Source organism: Melopsittacus undulatus, chromosome 1 (assembly GCF_012275295.1).
Source record: "Melopsittacus undulatus isolate bMelUnd1 chromosome 1, bMelUnd1.mat.Z, whole genome shotgun sequence".
Lineage (NCBI taxonomy): Eukaryota > Metazoa > Chordata > Aves > Psittaciformes > Psittaculidae > Melopsittacus > Melopsittacus undulatus.
Window position 1 is genome coordinate 26,182,833 of NC_047527.1, and position 23,177 is coordinate 26,206,009.

General features: G+C 39.3%; 1 protein-coding gene across 1 annotated transcript; it reads right to left on the bottom strand.

Annotated features, from left to right (window-relative positions):
• Positions 1-5,985: 5,985 nt before the first annotated feature.
• Positions 5,986-22,095, bottom strand: OSGIN2 (oxidative stress induced growth inhibitor family member 2). Its single transcript, XM_005150850.4, has 6 exons — positions 21,933-22,095; positions 18,995-19,149; positions 14,275-14,411; positions 11,836-12,027; positions 11,109-11,200; positions 5,986-9,172 (listed from the first exon to the last, which is right to left on the bottom strand). Exons 1-6 carry the CDS (start codon positions 21,974-21,976, stop codon positions 8,125-8,127), a joined length of 1,668 nt encoding a protein of 555 aa, XP_005150907.1. The 5' UTR covers positions 21,977-22,095; the 3' UTR covers positions 5,986-8,124.
• Between the last annotated feature and the right edge of the window lie 1,082 nt (positions 22,096-23,177).

A 23,177-nucleotide genomic window follows, 5' to 3' on the forward strand; every position in this document is an offset into this window, starting at 1 on the left:
TCTGGTTGATGAGAGGCCTGTAGATGAGTGAACCTCATCCTTCTGCTTTTCCAACATGAAGTATCTGAGGTAGGTGATAAAGGACATGATTGCAAGATCCAAGTCCTGGGAGTCTGAACATCCAGTTAATTACATCAGTATTTGCCTTACTCCTGGAACTAGTACATTAGCTTGACCTGATGTTTCCTTTATTTTCTGAAACATACTGTTGTGGGCTCACCAGGTAGCCACTCGCTCTGCTCAGCAGGATGGAGTAAGAGAATCAGAAGGGTGAAAGTGGGAAAACTCAGGGGTTGAGATAAAGACTGTTTTATAGGCAAGGCAAAAGCTGTGAGCACAAGCAAGGGCAATTAACTGCATTCTGCAGAACTTCTGCTGCATGCTCCATTTTGATTGGGTGCTTGTGCCCTATGGTTTTAATGTTTGGTTCACCAGCTTTCTGGGAGAACTTGTGTACCAATTTTCTTTAGAAGGTTAAAAAAAGTTCAGTAACTCTGACACGGCCTCTAAGGCTTCTCTCATCTGCCTCAGACCACAGCCTGCAAGCACACCCACCTCTCTGACAAAATTATGTTCTTCACCTAAAAATACATCAAAGCAGAAGCTTAGAGGTCTCAGAAGCTTCAGATCTCGTGTTTGCATTTTTCTGTGTAACACAAAGTTTGTGGTTTTGTTGGGATTGCTTTTATAGCAGGTTATCTGTTACACGTGGCTTACAGGAAGGAGAGTCACACAATATATAAACTAAATGTACTTTTTATTAGCAAGGCTTTTAAAATACAGTCTTGCATTCAGCAGCTTAGCTGAACAGTTTAAAGCAGATTGAAGTACTCCATGCACCACTAAATAGAAGATGGGTGCTGTGGGAACAAGCTTAATTTTCAGTTAAACACATCAGTTTCGGTTGACTTCCCATTTTTCCTGCATCAGCTGGGGAGGCTCATTACCTCCACTCCTGATAAATCTATTCCATGCATTTACCACCAAACATCAGTTCCTAACTGAGACAGTAGCTGAAGTCTCTCCCATCTCTCCTATTAGTTCATTTTGTACAGATGATTTCTCAGTCCTTACCTTCCTGTTTTTCCTTTCCTCTCCCCCATCAAACTAGCTTTTCTCTTGCTCTGTTCCATTTATTAAATCTATCCTCACTCACATTTGGCCACATCTGGTGTTTGATTCACAGATTCTAATTGTGTTGTGATATCTCCTTGGAACTTAAGCCAGATGTGACAGAACCTGAACTATCTTTCTTACTCTTCACTCTTCCTCTTACAATATTTTCATACCCACCACATTTCAGCAAGTTACTTCTAAAACCGGTAGGCAAAATCAGACCTCCCTCTTTCCCTGCCACTTGCTTTAGCACTCTGCTCATAGCTCTCTGCCCCAGCTTTGACTATCAGAATCTATCTTGAGCACTGGCTGTAGCACCATTTCTATGCAAAACACCACCTTTTCCCTCTTAACCGATCACTACATCCTTCTGAATGCCTTTTCCTTCCCAGCTTGTTTTTTAACTGACTTAAGGGTTCCCCACGTATGCAAACCAAAATAATTGGCTTCTAGGTGAAACACTTTAAATTCACAGAACTGTTGGAAGAGACCTCTGGAGATCATGTAGTTAATATTCAGCTTTCGGTTGCTACCAGTTTTCAAGCTTAGCATGCAAACCTCAGTTACAGGTTTAACCTAACCAAAGCTGAGGTTTTGCTCACAAGTTGCTTGCAGCTCAGGAGAATAATTTCAGCCTATAGCAGCTGCTATGTACATGTTGACATTGATCACTTAAAAATAAAAAGGTATGACCCAAGTGTACTCTAGCAAAAGCAGGAAATTGAGACATAAGGAAATGACATTTACATAGTTCCAAGTCTGGGTGTATCATGTCTGAACAAGCATACAGGTGGATTAATATAATCCTTTATCTCATTTAGAACTTGAATGCCACAACCAGCATACCAAGCCTAACAAAGAAAATGACAAGGTCATAGCATTGACTTCCCAAATTGTGTTAGGTAGATGTAATGTGGCAGCATCAATTCTTGATCAGCAATAACTCAGCATTCACACAGAAGATGGTCCTAGAATCTACTCTGATGAAAAATGAACCATTTGCTTCCCCAGAGTACCCTCTGGAATTGTATCACATCTCTTGGACTGCCTTGACTCTGTCTTCATATTTGTGGACAACTATTTTTTCTTCATACACTGAGTTAAAAAAGAACTTTAAAATGCCAGGAGTCTGTAATATTTTGTAAATATACAACAAATCTAGTTGTTCATTTTCTTTATGCTGGTATGTAAGTCTACAGAGGGTGTTCAGGAACACAAAGCTGAATTTTAGTTTACTGGGTCATCCACTGTAGGCAGTGTAGGCTGATACTTACACATTGCCAGTCATCTCAGTATAAAGGGATGGAGGAGGAAAGTGCAAATTAGATTACCTTTGTCTCCAGAGCAAGTAATTTCAAAATGACAGGAAAGCTAAGAAGGTGAAGAGTATTTTCTTCCTGGTTTTGATGACTACTGATGACCACAAAGTTTTAAGACTTGGCTTTATGTGACCTGTAATTACCATATTGTCATTGTTGGAAAATAAGCTATCATGCAGTCAGGTGTAATGCAAGCTCAGGGTCAGGATTTGCTTGAGATGAAATGTTCTATTGTCTGCAAAGACAAAACCATCCTTAAAACAGTGCTTAGCTTCACTATAATTACTGTATTATACTATAAATGGCTCTCCCACCTTGTTCCTTACACCAAATTCATCTTTGACCTCACAGTTCCTTGTGTAATTCAAGCTTCAAAAATTAGCTAAGCTGAACAACTGAGGTGTGCCATACCCCTCAAATATGATCTTTTTCAGTAAAAAATATTCAATATCCTCACTTCAAATTTGTACCTAATGTCAAAACCTTACTTTCTCTGTCAGGGAATGTTGAAGTTTACATTCTTTCTGCTAAAAAGAATCAGTTATTATGGTCATTTTGGACAAAGCATGACTATTCTTTCGGGTTGGGCAAGGGAAAAAGGGGGAAGTAGATCTCCAAAAATCTCTCACATCAGCTGAGGTACCATGCTCATATCTTGTTCTCACCTCAAAAAACAATCCAAAATTATGACAGAACATTGTTATTGTAAGGTTTTAAAATATTATCTAAATTAAAATGTAACAGTATAAACCTCTATTTTTTGTTTCATAAATTCTTCAAAATTTAATCATCACTATATGGATGATAATAAAATTGAATAATCAGCTGCCCTTAAGGCATACCTGCGCTACCTCTTGCTGTTTAGAAATATTTGGAAAGTAGTAGTTACAGCACACATTTCACTATTACATGGAAATATCTGCTTGCTTTCTCAGTAGAAAATATGATACCAGAGCAATCAGATCTCTCCTCTGGGAGGTCCACCTTACTGACCCAGTCCTACAGCTTCTGGAGCAACTAAAGTTGCTTCTAGCCCATATGCATGTTGCACTTCCATGTAACTTCAGTTAATAGTCAGTTAAAAATATATGGCAACCTGTTAAGAGTAACTGCTCCAACACACAGCTCTGAAGGTTCAGTGTACAGATGTTGACACAAGAGCATGGGAGACCACAAGCCCATCAACACTGCATGGATTCACTTCAGCCCTACAGGTCTGTAGTTGACACTGCTCACATTCTTTACTGCTTTCTCCCTCATTGCTCCTCACTGGTTATCAGTGAGGACTCACTAGAAGTTTGTAAATTTGACACTCTTTCTATCTCCAGAGCAGTTGGCCTAAAACCGGCTTTTTCTTCCTTTCAAATGGATGGATATGCCAGGTCAGCTCTGCCTCAGTTTGGGTCTTAATTTAATTTCCTCATGTTTTGAATAAGTACTCTGAATTTCTGGCCCTAGCCTTGTTGTCACAGTTCTTGAGCTCTGCAGAGAAAGAAGCTACTGCCACCTCCTTCTACAAAATTAGTATTTTTTATTATGCAACCATCCCTCTATTGAATTCATCATTAAAAAAGGTGTCTCCACTCACCAGGCTAGAAAGAAGATACAGTGTACCCCTGCAGTTCCCTGAGTGCTGTGGACTAGGGACCTACAGCTGTGGGATGCACTTTGCTGTACCTTACTCAATGCACAGGTGCTGCTCCTGGGAGCTATCCTCTTTCCATGCTTCCACTGACAAGCGAGGCCCAAGACAATGCATTTTTCTGAGAGAGAAGAATTTAATGTTATTGTCATCACTCTCTGGATTACTTGCAGAAAGGATTTCTGTGTTTACTCACCAGGATGAAATTTAGCCTCACTTTTTGTGGATGATATTTTAAGTGGAAGTCAGTCATCTACTTGAAACTAAAAAAGAAAGGCTGTGCTATTTCTTGCCTTCATTAACAAGCACCTACAGTCAAATAATCACATATGAGGCAGACTGTTGGGAAATCTACTACAACAAATCTTAGTCCCAGTTCAGCAGCTGGATACTACTTCGAATAATCTTAGCAGTAATTTAGCTAGGAGACACATTCAGCATTAAGAACCAAACACAATTGTAAGAGACATTTTCATAAAATCAGACTGGAAGGGACCTTAAAGCTCATCCAGTTCCAACCTGCCTGCCACGGGCAGGGACACCTTGCAGTAGAGCAGGTTGCTCAAATTCCCGTCCAGTCTGGCCTTGAACACTGCCAGGGATGGGGCAGCCACAGCTTCTCTGGGCACCCTGTGCCAGTGCCTCACCACCCTCACAGGGAAGGATTTCTTCCTAATATCCAATCTAAATCTCCTCTCTGTCAGCTTAAAGCCATTCCTCCATGTCCTAACCCTCATGCCCTTGTAAAGCATCTCTCTGTAGGTTTCCTGTAGGCCCCCTTTAGGTACTGGAAGCTGCTCTAAGGTCTCCCCAGAGCCTCCTCTTCTCCAGGCTGAACAAACCTAACTCTCTCATCCTGTCTTCATAGGAGAGGGGCTCCAGCCTTTCAATCTTCATGGCCCTCCTCTGGACTTGTTCTAACACTACCTGTTAGAGCTACCTACCACTAGTCTATTAGAAAATACACGGTATGTGTTGACATACCTTTACAAATTCTATAAATCCACATTAAATTCCTTTTGCTAAAAATTATATTCTTGTCTGTATTTTAGTAACAGAGCTTTAGTAGTAAGCATACTTTTTAAATTCATGATGTTTAAAAGCTTATCTTTCTCACTGAAAGAAGAGCTGAAAGGAGCAAAGTTTCTCTTCTGAAAACTTTTGTATCATACAGGAAATTCAAATGTTTTATTGTTTTTGGTGGGTTTTTTAAATCTGAGATACAAAAGTGCTTCCCCAAAACACAACTATTCAGTGCCAACACCAAATCCACAGTATTGCTGTAAGTATGATACCATACTTTAGGTAAATCTATCCCAAGGCAAAGCTTGATTATTACATTTCTTTTTCTCATAAATTAACAAAAGAGTCAAGAAACAGAAATTTCTCTCAAAATCAGAAACCCAAAAGTGAGAAAATCCATCCACAACTTCAAGCCTAGCAGGTCCTTCAAGAAACGGGATGATTTTTTTTAATAAAGCTTTAGTTGAAAACCAGTATTTTTATACTGGCTTAATAAACATGACCTCTGAGAAAATGTCTCTGCCCAAGGAAGGGGTCTCACATGCAATTTCTTATTTCAGAAACACTGGCAAGGTTGATAGAAGAAAATAATGCAGTTAAACCTCAAGGTGCTGTAATACCACATTGAAAAATACCTGTATAGTAATAGGATGAAAACCTCTTCTACCAATTTGTCACTACAACACACACAGCTTGTAAGCAGCTGCAACAGCTGAGGCTAGAGATTTGGATTTCTGAAGCTACTTTCCTTTTTGCAAAGTAAGTGGTTAAGTAAATCACTTCCTGTTTTCTTGGTATTTTAAATACTTCACGACAAATGAAAAAGTAGTAACATGCCATGACATGTTGTATTTGGACACTTATATTGACACAAAACTGAAAGAATTTAATCAGAGCGCAGATGTATTCCCAATATATTAACTGCAACAAAGCTCCATAATCAAGTATTTAGCACTTGTAACACTGATTCTCAGTTAAAATTATTAGGTATTACAGGTTTAGGATATATTTATATATACACAGTTTCTGTCAAAGAAGGGAAATTATAGACTCTCAATTCAATTATGAATAAGCCTAGAATTTAGAATAATTAAAGCCAGCTAAAGTACCAGTATAAAAAAGTATCTTAACTAGTATTAACAATGCATGGTTAAATTCAACCATGTAGGTAATGAAGAAATTAATATGAACATTCCTTCATGTTAATTTTTCTGCTGTTAAATTGGCTCTAAACTAAAATTAATTAGTAGCAGTAGCATCATTTCACAAACTTCTTTGGACTTCCATTGGAAATGGAGTCACTTTAATCCTTGCATACTTTACCTTTTCAGCTTCTAAATCCAAAGCATGAGTAATTTACTCAGGTGCATAAAGGTCTGCAGTAGCTACAGAACCCCATAATTCAGTAGGCACAGAAAACAGGCATTTATTGCATAAAGGTATCCACAACTTATTAGACAGCTGGGAAACCAGCAAGCACTAGCAGTTTCACAAAGTCTAAGCCTGATTTCCTTTTTAAAATCTGTTCAAGTTCTAACATGGAGATTTTAATCATGCAAACACAATACCCTAAACTAACATGATATTCTTGTTTTGAACACAAAAATACCTCAAGCAAACAAACAAACAAAAAAAATAATGCCTATTTCCATCACATTAGATCTGAATTAAAACATGTTAATAAATCAGTTAAAACTTTGTCTAGTGAGAGTTCTGGAAAATAACTTTTCTAACTAGCTGTTGCTTACTTTGCTATGGTGAATGACCCATGAGTGTGTTTAGGTAAACTAACTACTCTAAAACCCAGCAAATGAAACCTAGGGCTTATATTATTATGGAGCAATATTATGGAGCAATATGGAGGAAAGGTGAAACTTCAATTCAGAGGTAGGTACAAGTCTTTGTCTTTCATAAGAGGCCTTGAGATTTATAGGAAGTACAGCATGTTTGTTTTGGGTTTGGTTTGTTTGCTTTTTGTTGGCTGTGAGATATAGCTCTATTTCAAGTTTCAAAATCTGCAAGCTAGAACAGCTTCAGTGTTATGTGCTGCTCTTAAAAAAATAAAGAAAAAAGAAATAACCAATACTTGGTCAAATGGAGATGAGAATATCTATCACCAACCTTCCAGCCTTCACTGGTCAAGTGATCCCATTCAGTCTTCCTGAGCTAGGAAGCAAAAACGCCTGAAGTTCTCTAAGTTTTTCAGTAGTACACTATATATTCATTGTATTGACACTGTAATAAGAGCACTTATGTCAGTTCTTTATTGTTTATGTTAATGAGTATTCTCAGAAATGTACACACCACCATAGAGGAACATCTGATGTTAGCCTTTCTGCACTCACCCAACTCGAGGCATAACGTGAAAAAACCATTAACAGACTGTGTAAAATCATGTGTTAAAGATTAAATGGGAATGCTTATTCATTTACTCAAATTATCAAATAGGATAATTTATAACTGTTGAGGAATACTCCTTGCTTACAGAAATCCTTCTTATAGTAAACTCCATTTTAGTAAGTGCTCATTCCAAGTATTACTGTGTTACTATGGAAAATAAATAAAACCCTTGTTTCAAGAAGAAGTCTCCAAATTTGCTTTGGGACCAAGAATCACTTTGCACTAAGTAAGCTTTCTGCTTTTAGAAGTTATTTCACGGTAGGAATATTTTGTCACATTTGACACTAAAGTGTAAAGCCACTCTGGTAGGCATTGCTTTTCCCAGAGGAAGTCTGCTCTTTCAGCTGAGCAAGAGATGACAGGCAGGTCAATATAAATTAGTCTCATTTTCTGTTTATCTGGAAGTAATTCCAGTTGAGTAGATATCAGTTGTAATAGCAGATCGATTTTTTGTGTTTTGAAAAGGTGAAGTACTGTAGTATCAGCATCCTTTACCAAGCAATACAAGCGCAGGTGGGTTACTTGTACACAACAGAAATGGGACTGCTATCAACTTTCGCTGCCAGTGAGTGTTCTGTTAGACTACGTCTGTAATTCTGTATGTGAGAGTTTCTAACATCTCATTTATGGTACCCCATCACCTCCTCCATCCCTACTTTCAATCAATTCATGCTTCTTCTTTTGCCTTATTGCCAAGCATCGTGCAATGCCCAGTGCACCTCCTTTTAAAAACCGTACGAAGTTGTCTCCCACCAGAGGACCTAATGCAAAGAGGTTGGCTTCTTTAGTGCATTCATAAGTGTATGGATCAATCTCTATAGGATTCCCCTTGCATGTGATGGGCTGATTAGAGTGGTGACCTATACTATGTCCTTGGTCCTTAAGAAAGAAAAGATTTGGGTGAGAACCTATTAGGACTAAGGCTACAGAAAACTTCAAAATTTTCTTCAGTCCGCAGGCACTCTGAAGAACACACTTCATTTCAGGCTTGAAGGAAAGTACATTGTGTTCAGGAAAACTAGTATAAGCAGAATGTAGATTAGAGTCCACAGTATGGGACTGAGTACACATCATGTGATAGACCTTATGGTATTCAGGGTAAAGCTTTTTCGGTAACTGTTTGAAAATTAGACTTGTGTCAGTAACTCTTCTACGAAACACATGGATTACTGGGATGTTGTTGTTGTAGGCACACAGTACTGCATCAGCTGCTGTAAGTCCAGCACCCACAATTAGGACAGGGTCTGGCTTCCCACGTAGCTTTCCTTTGCTGATAGCAGCTCCAAAGTCAGACATAGAATGAAGCACAAAAGGAAAGTCTTCTCCTTCAACTTGTAGTCGGCCAGGAGAATCAAAGGTTCCTGTGGCAAGGGCCACATTCTCAGCAAAGAGGCAGAAGGGCACATGAGAACCATCTGTTGCTCGCTGATAACCTCTGACTTCCCAGTTTCTCTTAATCGGTGATTTCTGTCCATCTTCCATTTCCAAATGCTGTGTTGAAATATTTTCATTTAGTTGAGTTCTATCTTCATCATCCTTTCCTCGGTAAAGCCGGGATACTGATGTTATGTAAACATTGTCTCTGAAATTCTTTTGGAGGCCCATGACTTTAACATAGTGCTTATAATAACAAGCTATTTCCTCTGGCATTACTCGATCACTCTTTATATTTCTGAAACAAAATTGAATGGTTCCAGTTAATATACAGACCTTATCAGTAAATATCATATATGACATGCCACAAGACAGTCAAAATTAAGAGGATTTAATTACAGGATTACTCTGTAACTGACACTGACCTTAGTATCTTTAAACGTATTCATTTTCTTTGTGGTCTTGACTCCTGATATACAAGACAAGCTAACCTTTTTTTTTTTTAATAGCGGTAATTCTTCACAATGTGAAGTGCTAAACTTGTACTCAGAATACATTGACTTAGGACACGAGTAGTTAAATATCATAGTAATTGTTGAGTGCTAACTTTCAAACTCTAGATTCGATACAATACTCGAGTATTCTTCATCAAACTTTGTAGAAGACCTCCCCCTTGGACACAGGTAAGGCCACTGAGTATCAAATTAAGTTCCATGTCACAGGAATGAACAAAGCAAGTATGATACAGAACCTTAATGTAACTACGTAAACAAGGTTATGACGTCCAAATGTCTGATAAAAAACATTTTTGCACTGCAGTCCTGGTATTACATCTATACTTCTATTTACTGCATTCTCATTTATAAATGAAGCTGAAAATATAATTATTTGAACAGGTGCATGAATTTTGCCTTTAAAAGTATGCTCTAGGAAGAAGGGAAAAGAAACTTCAGGTTTGCCACTGAATTACTCTTAACTGCATATTTACAGGAAATTGGGTGACACATTTTCATAGTTTAAAAAGCTAAGTTTATATGTTTTTAAATGTTTGGGTTACTACTATGAAAATCTTGATGAGGTTTATATTGAAGAGGATAATGCGACAGTGTCACATCTGTTAATATGAAATTTAGGAAACTATTTCATGTGACTTGAAGTTTTCAATTATCTTCAATACTTTTAAATACATTTTTAATTGTAGTATAATGAGGCAGCATTTCTGAGTTTAGTATTGTTGAAAGCTGTAATATAAACAAATTGGCTTCAGATAATAAGCAGCTTATGGGATTTCAGTTGATAAGGAGGCAAGATTACTGTGGTTACTCAAGAAAGCTGTTACAGAACAAGGTATGGTTTCTTCACTGTAAGTGGTGTCCTGAAATGGGTAACAGTCTGCCATTAAAGACATACACCCAAGTAATTCTACTTCTTTTGCCATACATGGTACAAGAACAACTTCCTTTAATTCTGCTAGAACCTAGTCAGAAAAATTAAAATTTCAGGAAAAGTTTATGTAGTATTCCTAAATTCATCTGCTGGCAGACCTTTATGAACTAATTGTATAAGTGAAGTAAAAACAGTGAGTTTGTACAAGGCAGTAATTTTTGTTCTCTGTATTTTTTCCAGTAAACTTACTACTGGAAAATAACATTGGGAAATACCAAATTATACTCTTAAAATATAGACAGCAACATTACAGATGCTGCGCTTCGCCTTTTCAGTATTTGTAAAAGCAAATACTGAAATACACAACTTCCTAAATTATAAGAAAGCTACTGTGCACAGCAGCTTAAGTTGCCTACATGTTGAAAGAGGAACTTTCAATACTTCAGTTGATTTTAAATTCTTTCCTCAATCTTCCCTCAGCTGTGACCAAAACTGCTTACAGTAACAGTGCACTGCCCTCTAGTATGTAGGGTTTGACTCAAAAGCAAATATGGATGCACTCAAAACAATTACTCTGGCTGACCATTGTCCATTTTTTTCTATTGGAGTACACACAGCAGAATAATTTTCAGTGCCAACAGGCAATGTAATAAACAAAACAAGAAGCTCTTTTGTGAACAATGAAGTCTGAATCATAGAATCACAGAACAGTTAGGGTTGGAAAGAACCTTAAAATCATCTAGATCCAACCCCCCTGCCATGGGCAGATGTGTTCCAGTTCTCAAAATAACACTATTTGGATTATTAGAGCAACTAGATTTCCCAAACACATTATGCAGTATCTTTACCTGCGTTTGTTAGCTGCCCACTCCTTAAAGCTGAGGCCAGGCAATTCCATCCAGTCTCCAAAACTGATTGTTAGCATAGAGCCTTCCATGGACTGTGGAGAAAAACCCAAGATGCATGACCAGATACATTTCAACAGATACATTTATGCAAAATACAGTGAAGTTCACCTCATTGTACTCATCTGCAGCAATAAAATACCAGACTATAACACAATACCAGGACATGACATGAAGTGCTGATTAACTGTTTTCATGTTACAGTTAGGTACTATTTTAACGAGCACCTACACGACCTAATAAAGCAGAAGGCGAAGAGAGAACAAGTAAAAGGGAAACTAAAACCAAGTTATTTAAAATACAAAACAGGAAGAAAAAAAATGTGAAACCAACAGCATATGAACACATTAAGATTTAATATTTTGTGTAAAAGCACATGGAAACAATACAGACAAGAGAAAAAAGTCATAGAAAAATATTCTTCATTATAATTCATTAAGTTTAAGCTAATAAAAAACCCCACATAAGACAGCAGTCATGGTCACAAATTTCCAATGAAGGACAACTTTTTCCTTCCCTTCTCCTCTCCCTAACATATTTTGGCTTTAGTAATTGAGCAGTTGAAATTGCAATTGCCATTATCATCTAAACCAGCCTTCGATATTAAGAAAAAAACCCAAACCACAAAATTACCAAGTTACCATAGAAGTTATATGAGACTTTTACTCACATGCCAAGCTCCTCCAGGTGGTCCTTTACCAAGCACTATGTGGGGAATGTAGTTGTGTTGTTCTAGCTTCCAGTGCAAAACAGGTGGGTAGTCATACCCAAAGTCAGCATCAGGATGAAGCAACGTATCAAAAAGCACTGCCACTGGGTTTGAAGAGCGTCCTTCAAGACCTTCAGACAGGTATTCCAAATCCTACAGTATAAAAACAATGGTATGTTTATGCAACTTCTACTGTTCATGTTATTCTGATGTACATGATGTGGTTTAAGCCCAGAAGTTGAATTTCAACAAAAACCACAATTAAAGTTGCATTTTAAGTAGAGGTAAGTATTTAATGTAGAGATTCAATCAAAACACTTTTCAGAAATAACTGTCATGATTCAGTTCTTCTGTAACTTAAAATAATACTTTTCACTCATTGAAAAATTACATGTTAATTACACAGTAATACCAGGGCTAGTCAGTATTTGAAGTTCATTGTACAAAAAGAAATACAGGAACAAATATTTGGAGATCAGAGCAACTCAGTAACATTTATGCTTATAGAGAGCACACTTCTTTGAAAAAAGACTTAATAATTCTAGGAGCCTCATTTTGATAAAGCAAAATTGGTATCTAAAAACATTTAGTTTTAAACATCTAGTAGTAAAAGCTCCTTTGTCAGCTCTTAGGTAGTTCCAACAGTAACTTTAATGTATTTTGAAACAATGTAGGTAAGTATTACTTTTAAAAACTGATAAAAAAAATAGGCTTATTGTACAAAGCAGTAGATGTTGAGAACAATTTCTGGAACTTCATAAAAATGTTCACATTGAAGCATCTATTAACCATCTCTGTTCTAAAAAATCCACAATGCAATAGCAAATACCTGAAGAGAAAAGAAAGAACTGGCCATAAAGTCACTTTTTGCTGACAAATGTTTTGTTTCCAAAACCCAGGCAATATCAAGTGGTCAGGAGAGGATGAAGTACACAAAACATCTGTAGCCAAAAGCTTAGGCAACTTACTCTCCTACTAAATCAAATAATTATAAAATGGTTGGGGTTGGAAGGGACCTTAAAGATCATCCAGTTCCAAACCCCCGCCATGGGCAAGGATACCTTCCACTAGACCAGGCAGCTCAAAGCCCCGTTCAACCTGGCCTTGAACACTGCCAGAGATGGCGCAGCCACAGCTCCTCTGGGCAACCTGTGCCAGTGCCTCACCACCCACATAGTAAAAAATAAACTTTGAGACTTAATGTCAACATTACACATAAACAACACAGCACTGAAACAAACAAAAGCCAAACCAAACCAAAAAACCCCACCATCAACCAAAGAAAAAAACCCCAAAACCTAAACTGTAACAAAACAAAGCCAACCCCTATTTCCCCACTACAACACATATGCATGTCTGTATTTCAAATTAATTAGTCACACAGGCAATAGTTAGTGATAGCACTGTGAGTAATCAGTCAGGACTATAGTCAGGTGAGTAGAAAATGATAACATGGCAAACAAATGGAAATGTGGGGATAAAAATATCGGAGAAGACTGAACTAATCAAATCAGACAGAAAAATTGGATGTATACAAGTGTAACATGCACTCACGATTGCCTCATGCTGTAACACAAACAGGAAGAATACAGACTGTTCAGAAGAGAAAAACAGATTGTGTTTATAGAGGGTATATGGCCCTAACGTTACTAATAATTAAGTCTTAATGAGAACTGTACTATTTAGGAAGATTTTAACTTTAAGTATGTGTACTCAAACTATGTTAGCAGCAGGTATTGTTTGATGATGAAGCCCAAACATCCTAGGATGTGAAAGCTGGAATTCCTGCATCAGCTACTCAGTGACCAAGTGGTGCTTTAGACACTTTTGGCAAGTAAGGAGAACCCAACAAAGGGCAGTTTGTAAAACAAAAACACCACAAACAGAGCCCTCAAGAGCCACAAAAATAACCACAAAGACAACCACATGCCACAAGACTGGATCTAATGGTCATGAGTTGCTTCTTTTTAAATTATCAACATAACAAAGTAACTTATTGATGCACTAGAAATAAGACTGGATAAGTAGGCTGGGTCTTCAAAATGCAATCTGCAGAATTTTGGGGGATAAGCAGTTCCTAAAATGCAGTGCTTTTCACCTGAAGTGCCCTACATATAATTTGTTACAAGCCACAGAAGAAGGTATATACCACTCTTTACTTTACAAGTAGGAAAAAAAAGGGGCCAAGAGAAAAACCTAGTTTTTTGAGGTCATACTGTTACCAAGCTTCACTGTGGTCTAATTCTTTGTGAGTTGAGAACATTAAGCTTTTTCTTATCTATGACACTACTTATGTAAGTTGTAAAAGCACTTTAAACAGGATCATTAAACAAAGTCTGCTGTTTCATAATCCAGCTAGCAGAAAAAAATGTGTTAGACAAGTTGGTAACCAAAGCTTACTTGATCCACAATGGAAAGATGTCGAGCTTCTTCTAATTTCGTATGTAGAACAGGGTTTGGGTGTATAGCTTCAGGAGATAAATACGGCCTGTACCCAGAGAGCAGGTAAGAAAGACAAATTCCTGAAGGTCCATTTCCTATTAAAGAAATAAGTTACTGCTTTAGTAAAAACATCAATAAACTAAGTTTTTATGTCAGTAAATAAGCTGCAACAAAATCGTACTAAAGTAGTGTAACGTTATACTACCTGACTGAAAGTAGCTTACAAACTTCACAGTAAAATAAATTTTTAAATATTTTAATAAAATTGGAATTTCCTCCAAATAAACTAAGCAAAATCTTTCAGATAACAAGAAACATGGTACTGTTTACACCATGAAACAAAATGCATATATGGGAGTTTCATAACTTAGTATCTCAAATTCATTAATCTCGTGTGAAAATGGTCTGATGGTAAGATCTGGTCTACCTGTGAATCACAGTGATATCTGAATATTATTGCTATCTTACAACTTTGCATTCCCATTTACACTGAGTACTGTAAAACACAGAACAGAAAGACAACCTAGAGCAAATGCCCTTCAGGTCTGCCCATAAAATAAAAAGAAAAGAGAAGCAGAAAGCTGAAGACTGCAAGTCAGGGAAGATACAGAAACAGCACAACAGCACCATAAAAGCTGAGTGAAGACAGAGCAGATAAGTGTAAAGTACAAGAAACTCATGTGAGACCATATTCATAATTCAGCAACAATATCAATTCAAACATCTTTTATAATTTTATAATTCATATATGTGCATTATTGCAATTTTAATAGACTAATTTATTTTCAGAATGTTATTAAAGGTGTGAAACGGATGGGACAAAAGCATTACTGTAAGGTAATTATTTCTATTTATTTGACTAGTATTAAACAAAGCAGGGGACCACATTTGTAACATGCAAATACAAAAATAATGTTCATGTTGCAAAGTCAGATATTGAAAGCCAGGGAAAGTTGAAGTCAGAAAAGTATGTGCTGTGATACAGAATTTAAACACGTGACTATATACTGTTATTTATATAGCTCTTCTTCCTCTAACTGAATGAAAGCACAGTGTTCTCCTGATAAGGTACTATTGAGTATTTTGGCTTTGTTTTCCATCTAGAGTGACATTTACATGGTATTTACCACATACCATTCAAATTCTGGGCTAAAGATACAGTTCCTAATTTATTCACAGTTTTTATGTGGCAATCATTGTTAGGTTGATAGCTCTTACCTCCTACTGTTTCAACTTTTGATCTCAAGTGTTCACCTGTCAATTTCCTGTTTCTTCATCACCATAGCACACACCACTTCCACCACCTCGTTAACAATCCTACTTTTCCAATGCCCATCTCTTCTCTCTTTTCTGATTTCCCAGTGTCTAAATCCTTCATTAGTTTGCTGAGACTCTCTTCATTCCCAGCCTCTTCATACCTCAGATCTCTTTTTCTTCCTCTACCAGGCTACACTCATTACTCTGGTCCCCAGTGGCAGTATATCTCATACTTTATTACAATACTGTGCACATAGACTGGTCACAGCCATGGGCTACAAGAACATCATGCAGGCTCACTGCAGATGAGTTCTTCAAAAGCTAAGACTGCTAAGCTGTAAGAATTCTTCAATAAGCACATTTTCTCTGAAGGCCTATAAACCAAGTAAGTATGTGAGAACGGCTCTTGCCAAACAATCTAGTTTTTGCACCCAAATATGGAGGAAAAATAGAGGCTTTGGAGCACCTGGGTACTCCAAGGGCCATAATGCATGGGAAAAAGACTCTCTAGAAAGCCGTGGCTTTCTGTCATTGGGACCTTCTTCTGTAATTACAGGTTTAAATACTGGTGATCTTGCCTATATTATTCCAGAAATTACCTGGATTCCTATTTTGCCATTTGCTAAAAAAAATTGTAAAGAATCTTTCAGACAGTGAAAATGCTCTTCCTTGCTCTCACTATTCTACCCTCCTACAAAGAGATCAGTGTGAGATGTCTGGGTACACTTCAGCCAAAGAATTTGAAACTTAAAACAGATACAAGCCCCTCCTGTCACCCACTTGCCCCATCAGATGGATGTGAGAGAGAAGCCTAGCAATATACTGAAAACATCTGTAGCAAAATCACATGAAGTTGTGAAAACACTCTAATCATACCTATAGTTCACAAACATTCCCAGGACTGAGTAAATTCTTAACTATTTTTAGAATTATATCTCAGCTTTTGTTTCTTTTTACAAGTGCATAGCTGGATTTTTTTTTCCTTCTGCAGTGCAAAGGGAGATAGTCACAACAGAAAGAGAAAAATGTGTGACATATCCAAGGATTCTGTGCTAAAGATAATTCCTACTGGATAAGACTAAAAAGAGACAAATGGGTAACAAAAGTTGCCAAAACAAAGGCCAGCAAAATTACTGAGGATGGGATTACGTCAAAGTAAAATTACTGTAACTGACCACTTCCTTGGGACCATCCAGAGAGCTGATCCAAATGCAGCTCCTATTCTTCAAGCAGAGTAAAGAAATTCCCTTGTCAATAATGCCCTCAAGGACACACAATATGAAGGTTCAGCTGCAAGGTCTGCAATTAGATTTGCTATGATTTTCTCAGAAAATCCTTGTGGGGGGAGGGGGATAAGGAAATAATCTGTCCAAAGTGTGAACTTTATACCTGGGGAGTTTGCTTTTTATTTACACACCCTGCTTCCAATACTGTGAAATTATACAAACTTTAGATATACAATCAATATACCCCCAAGCTCCATGGCCCTGTTCATTTAAGGAGCAGTTAACATTTTATTTGAAGAGTAACAGAAGCTTCTCCTTATCAACAGTAAACTAGAGTACAATCATATTTACATATATGTCTAAATTTAAGCATTGTTATCTGGATGAAAATTTAAAACATTGTACTTACACAGTAATGATCAAAACTAGTGCAGAAGATGAAAAAGTTTAGCACAGAACATCCTCTAGGATTAAGTGCTCCAGAATGAAATTCTTCAATTCCAAACCACTCAAATAAATGTATCTATTTCTTCCCAATTTCTTGAAGGCAGGTACAGCACAAAAGTTACTCAGTATTACCACATTAGCTTAGGACTCTATGCAGAACTGCAGTACAATATGCAGCACAAGCTTAGAATCAAACCTTAAAGCAGGCATCACATAAAGTAAATGGGAATGGTAAAGAAAGGGGAATATAAGTTATTGTTCCATCACTAAGTTAACTGCTTACATATGTGCCCTCTTTTTCTTTCTGATTAAAAAAATAGTGCAATGAGAAGATGGGGAACTAGGAAGCTAGAAGTATGTTTAATTTCAGCTATACAGGAATCACGTGGACTAGAAACAGTGTGTGAGAGGATGACTATTTTTCTATTCTTCTACTACATTATTGAGTGATTTTAGATCCCTTTTAAGACTCTTCAGACAGCCAATGTCTTAGTGATAACAGGCTGTCAATGTAGAAGATCAGCATGTGAAGGAGTGTCTCAAGTATGTGTAAAAAAAACATCTGGGGAACCTATCTATTTTTCAAGGAAAAATAGTCATGGCAGCTGTATTTGGTGTCAGCACACAGAATGGTGCTCTAGACAAAAGAAGTATTAAGCAGAGGTATTTGCATAATGCATATCTGCAAAACTAAACAGTGAAAACTGAGTCATTAACCATATGGCAAACCTGTACTAAAGTTGACAAAATGCCAGGAAACTGTTGCTCTTCAACTATGATGCAGAACTCGGCCAATGATTCACGTCTGTCACATCCACACAAGCCTATTACATGAGCACTATTTTAAGCTATCATGGAGAGAGCTTTTGAGAACAGCCACTTACAAATACCAGTCCTTCAAATCTGTGGAGACTTACTGTGAGTACATTACCCTGAAACATAATTTTTTGGAATCACTGCTTGTTTGCAGGTATAGTTAAAACTGTTGGATTGCTGTAGTCCCATCAGATTTGGACTAGATTATTAAAAACCTCTTTTACTCCAGATCTTTTCTTTATCCCCTCATCAAGTCATGGCAGTAAGGAGCTGGTGACCAGCTGTTAGCGAAAAACCCTGGCCCAATACAAAACATCCTGGCACTCTTGATTAAGCTGCATACCCAAGGGGCTTGCTTCCTCTGCTATCCTGTCATTCAGTAAGATTTTACAAGTACAAGCCTTTAACTATTTAATCAAAACTACAATTTACTGTTCTAAACAGGTTGAATTGATTTGGACTCATTCTGGAAAAGATGAGACAATAATTAGATGTTAGTGATGGATGCAACAAAGAAAAAGACAATGAGAGAGGTTAGCATCTAACCAACACATAGCACACATTTTACATTCACTGTTACATCTCAGTGCAAAAATGTATACTGGTACACCATCAACAATCTCCACGCAAGCTGAAGTAGACAAACTGTATCCATGAAACCCTAATGTGATCAATGCAGTTCTGCCGTTAAGGCTCACATATCTGCTGCCAAATAATGCAGCTCATTTTGTCAAAGCATAATTTTGAATTCAAATATACTCCAACAGCAAGTTCCTTAACATTTTATTAGGTAGGGCTGTTAATCATAACAACTGTATTAGTCTAATGTCTTCACTCTAAGGATGCTAAACATCAGCTATTTAATGATAAATTACTTCATGCAACAGGTCTATAAAGGCAATGACAGAGAATCTTAAAGTGAAAAAACTCACCTATTACCACTACAGGCAGAGTAAGGAGGGAGTCCCCAGGCAGAACAGTTTCTTCAATTAAAGGCATTCTTTTAATCTTCCTCCCGAGGCTGTCACCAAAATACTGGGTGAAGGAATTCAAAAGCTGTCCTTCAGCTTCAGGGCTGCTGTAGCTTCTAATTAACAAGGACAGATGGGAGGAAATGAAAATGAAACAGTTGAACTGCTGTCAGAACATTCTTTTCAAAAATAAAGTTGCTTCTGGTGCTTTGCTTTAAGAGTTATGGGATTGGCAAAACCAAAACCAACACAGATATGCTTCCATTCAACCTACAAAATTTTACTTTTCAGCACAGTTTTTCTAACAGAAGATTTTTTTAAAAGTCTATTTTCTGCTAGGAAGTCTACAGAAGGATAACAGTAAGGCACAGATGGCTCTGCAGAGATGCAGATTTCTAATTCTGGTTTATACAAAGCCAAATTATAACCAACAAGCATTATTTTGATCACCCACACAGAGCTCATTCCTCATTATCCTTATCAGAAGAGGAGATATACACACTACCTAGCCAATTAACATCCTTAAGGCCAGCCAAAGGCCGAAGGAGCAGCTAAGGCAGCACAGCAGCTGCTCCCATCCCTTCCTTACTACTGAGCAACACAGGAACCTCACCTCAACAAATTTCTGCCTGGGTAGAAGTAAGGCTTGTTAAAGCTGGCAGTGGCATGAAGATGGAGAAAAGTGTGATCCCTGTAAGCCCTAGATGCAGCTAATTTTACCACTGTTAAAAACCCCCTTTATCTAAATGGAACTGCCATGCAGCCAGGTCAGCTACTGCACAGCAGACTGCTTTCACCCCAAGTCATTTTCCTTGATTTCTCAGTCATTTTTCCGCAGCATCTGCTTAGGTTTCTCTCACAACTCTTCACCAACTAAATGTGCTTCTAGACTAGGAAGACTTGTTTTATCTTGTTTCCTGTTTAATTATTTAGGAGCCCTTTCTGAAGCTTTTCCAGGTCATTGAAGAAGCATGCACTATCAGTTTAGCTAGAAAGGCACAAGCGAATTAAAGATCATCTATAACTAGCAGTTATTTTAGTGAGTCTTCAAAACAAAGTCTTAACTTTTTAATTAAAAGTACCCCAATCAACTGATCTAAATTTCCTCTTACAAACACAATTTTAATTATTAATAAATAAAAGTACTTTTACTTGTTACCTAAGACTCTCTGTATCTTAAAGCTATTCTAGTATTTTAGGAATTATTTTTTACTCAGGACTGAAAGCATATGATGCTAATCCAATTCCCACTGCTTTCAAGAAGCCGCATACACTATGTGCTGCTGCAACTCCCACAGCACTGAAGGCTCTGCTATGTATTTCAAGAGCTTTTCCTCAATGGGGAAGTTGGAAGTAAACTAGAGTCAAAACTGTACGGTAATAACAGCACTAGCACACACTGTTATACACCTCTCTGGCGGTTACTTCCTTATTAAAAAGGGTGGAGAGCTATTCTAAGGTTGTATTTCTTTCAGAAAGCAAGAACTTGGTATGTGTATTCCTTGTACTACAACAAGGAAAGTTTGCAAATTACATGCTTACTGTTTGAGTACAGCTGCACATTAGCACTTCATGATCCTGGAGGCGCATAAAATACAACAGGGCGAGTTAGATTAAGGCAAGAAGGTGGCAGAGAGAGGATATCTAGTTATAACGCTGCTTTTTTCACCTCCATTTTTAGGTTGGCACAAGTAGGCTACATTATTCTCCAGAATTTGCTCAAAGTTAACTACCCTGTGCTTTGCAAAAGACAGGATTAAAGGAAGTATGTCTGTTTCAGGGTAGCCTTGCTGTGCTAGTTGGAAGATACAAATCAAAAGAAACATTTCAAAGCCTCTTTTATGGGATATCTGCACAGTGCTGTAGGCTACAAAATAATCTTTAACAATAAAAATGTTGCTTCTATGCAGTTCAAACGGTGTATCACAAACTACCCAACTGTTTCTGGGCAGAATCTAATTTTGCATAGAAATACCCACATACAACACAGTTTCCCATACTATGCATGCCAAGCAGATGAAGGACTGCTGTCAGCAGCACATACTTCCTTTGCAGGCAGAATATACCACAACTCATGAAGATCTTAAGTTAGGGGCCACCATCTCCCTAGCCTCTGAACAGCACTGAAAGCCACCAAATACCATAAGTTCCTATATTGATAAAAACTCAGGGTAGACAGCTTTGCAGTGGTGGGGATTTGGTAAAGATGACTACAGCTCTGGTCCTGCAGAGATGCAAGTGGGCACAAAGATGAGTCAGTCCCGAAGCTAGTGCTTAGCTTATGCTGGTCATACCAAATAACCTCCAGGACTATGTTCTGTCAAACACCTAGATTCTAAGCACGTTAACAGGAAACTCATTATATAAAAGGAATTTATATTTGTTCTCAAGTTGACGGTTTGGGAAGCAAAGCTGTCAGGCTGTTAGGGATGTTTTAAGTAACGCAGAAAAGCAATGCCCCGTGGGGACCGGGCTCTCAGAGGTGCAATGCTACCAACCCCGATGCAAAACTGAGCTTCCCCAGGCGTCGGCTCGTTCCCCGCTGCGCCTCCGCGCTGCCCAAGGTCACACCGCGCCTTCCCGAGCGACACCTCCATCCCCTCGCCACCGACCCAGCGCCTCTGCGCACTGGCCCAGCGCCAATAACCCACCGGCCCTGTCCGGCGCAGCGTAGAGACCGGGGCTACCACCGCTGCCGCCGCCGCCGCCGCCGCCGCCACCACCACCACCACCACCACCACCACCACCACCACCACCACGCAACGGCCACGCGGAGGCCGCAGCACCGGGGCCGTACCTGCCCTCCGCGCCCGCTAGTGTCCCCTTCCTCCCCGGCACCGCCCCCCCTGTCCTCTTACTCCACACCTGTCCCACAGACCGCTCTTCAGCGCCGCCTCACCTGAAGTGACCGGCCAAGGAGCAGCGGCAGCACCACACGGGCATGGGGAGCGCCGGCGGGGCCCAGCGATGAGGCTGCGGGGAGACGCCACACCGCGGATTCCGGTTCTCCTCCTCCTCTCGCCTCCTCCGCTGCCGCCGCCACAGTGAGGCCCGCGCAGCGCCGTCCCTCCTCCCCGTTCACATGCGGCAGCGGGTCACACGCGGAAGGAGGAGCCACGCCAGCACCGGGAGCGAGCGAGCGAGGGAGGGCGGGGTGAGGAGGGAATAGTGTTGTTTCCTCCTGCCGGGAGGCCGGTGTGAGGAGGCAGAGCGGCGCAGGGCTCCAGAGCGGGGAATGGGGTGCGCCGCCTTCCCCCGGAGAAGGCGGGGACGGGAGAGAAAGGGAGCCCCGGACTGGCACCGACCGGCCGGCTGGGAGACAGCTCGTTGGTTAGGGGGTGAGCGGGGCGATGGCAGGACAGGCCGCCCTCGCCCCCCTCATACAAACACCTCAGAGAAACGGGGGGCCGCGGTCGCACAGGCCTTGCCGTAGCCAGCCGAGGCACACCTGCGGCCTTGACTGTGCTTTTCCGTGTCGTGCCGGGAGGGGGGGCTCCGGTGCGTGAGGGGAGCTACACCGGGCTACGGGGCAGTAGCGGCCATCAGCCAGCTCCACAAGCGGCCCGAGCTTCCCGCTGTGCCCCGTCAGGTTTCACCTGTGAAACGCACAGGTTTTTGCTATCACAAAGGTATTTTTAACAACATTTGTAGCATAATCTTTCTGCTGACCAACCAGCTGGTAGCTAAATACGTTTAGTACCAGCTTGACTCTGCAGAATTCCAGAAAATCTTGTATACACGTAAGTTGAGAGCATGAGAGCAGGGGACTGTTGGTCTCAAGCCATGATACACAGCATGTTAAAAAAAAAGCTTCATCTTCTTCCGTAGAAGTGGCATGGCCAGTGAATAACTGAAGAATGACAACTGTGTGCTGAATACAACCTGCGCACTGTAATGCTGTGTGGAAAACAAGGAAAATGACTGCAGTGTTTTGGTAAGAGGCCCATACCTCAACCCACTGCAATATGAGATTAAAGTACAAACTAAGTAGAAAATAGACCTGCAAGGCTTCAAATGTCATTATAAGGATATGATTGACTCTGGATAAATAATGCAGCATCTCAGTACTGGAGCTTACTCAGAACAGATGTCTCATCAATAACAAACTTTTTCCCTGTAACATTAAATGGCTCTGAAAGATGTA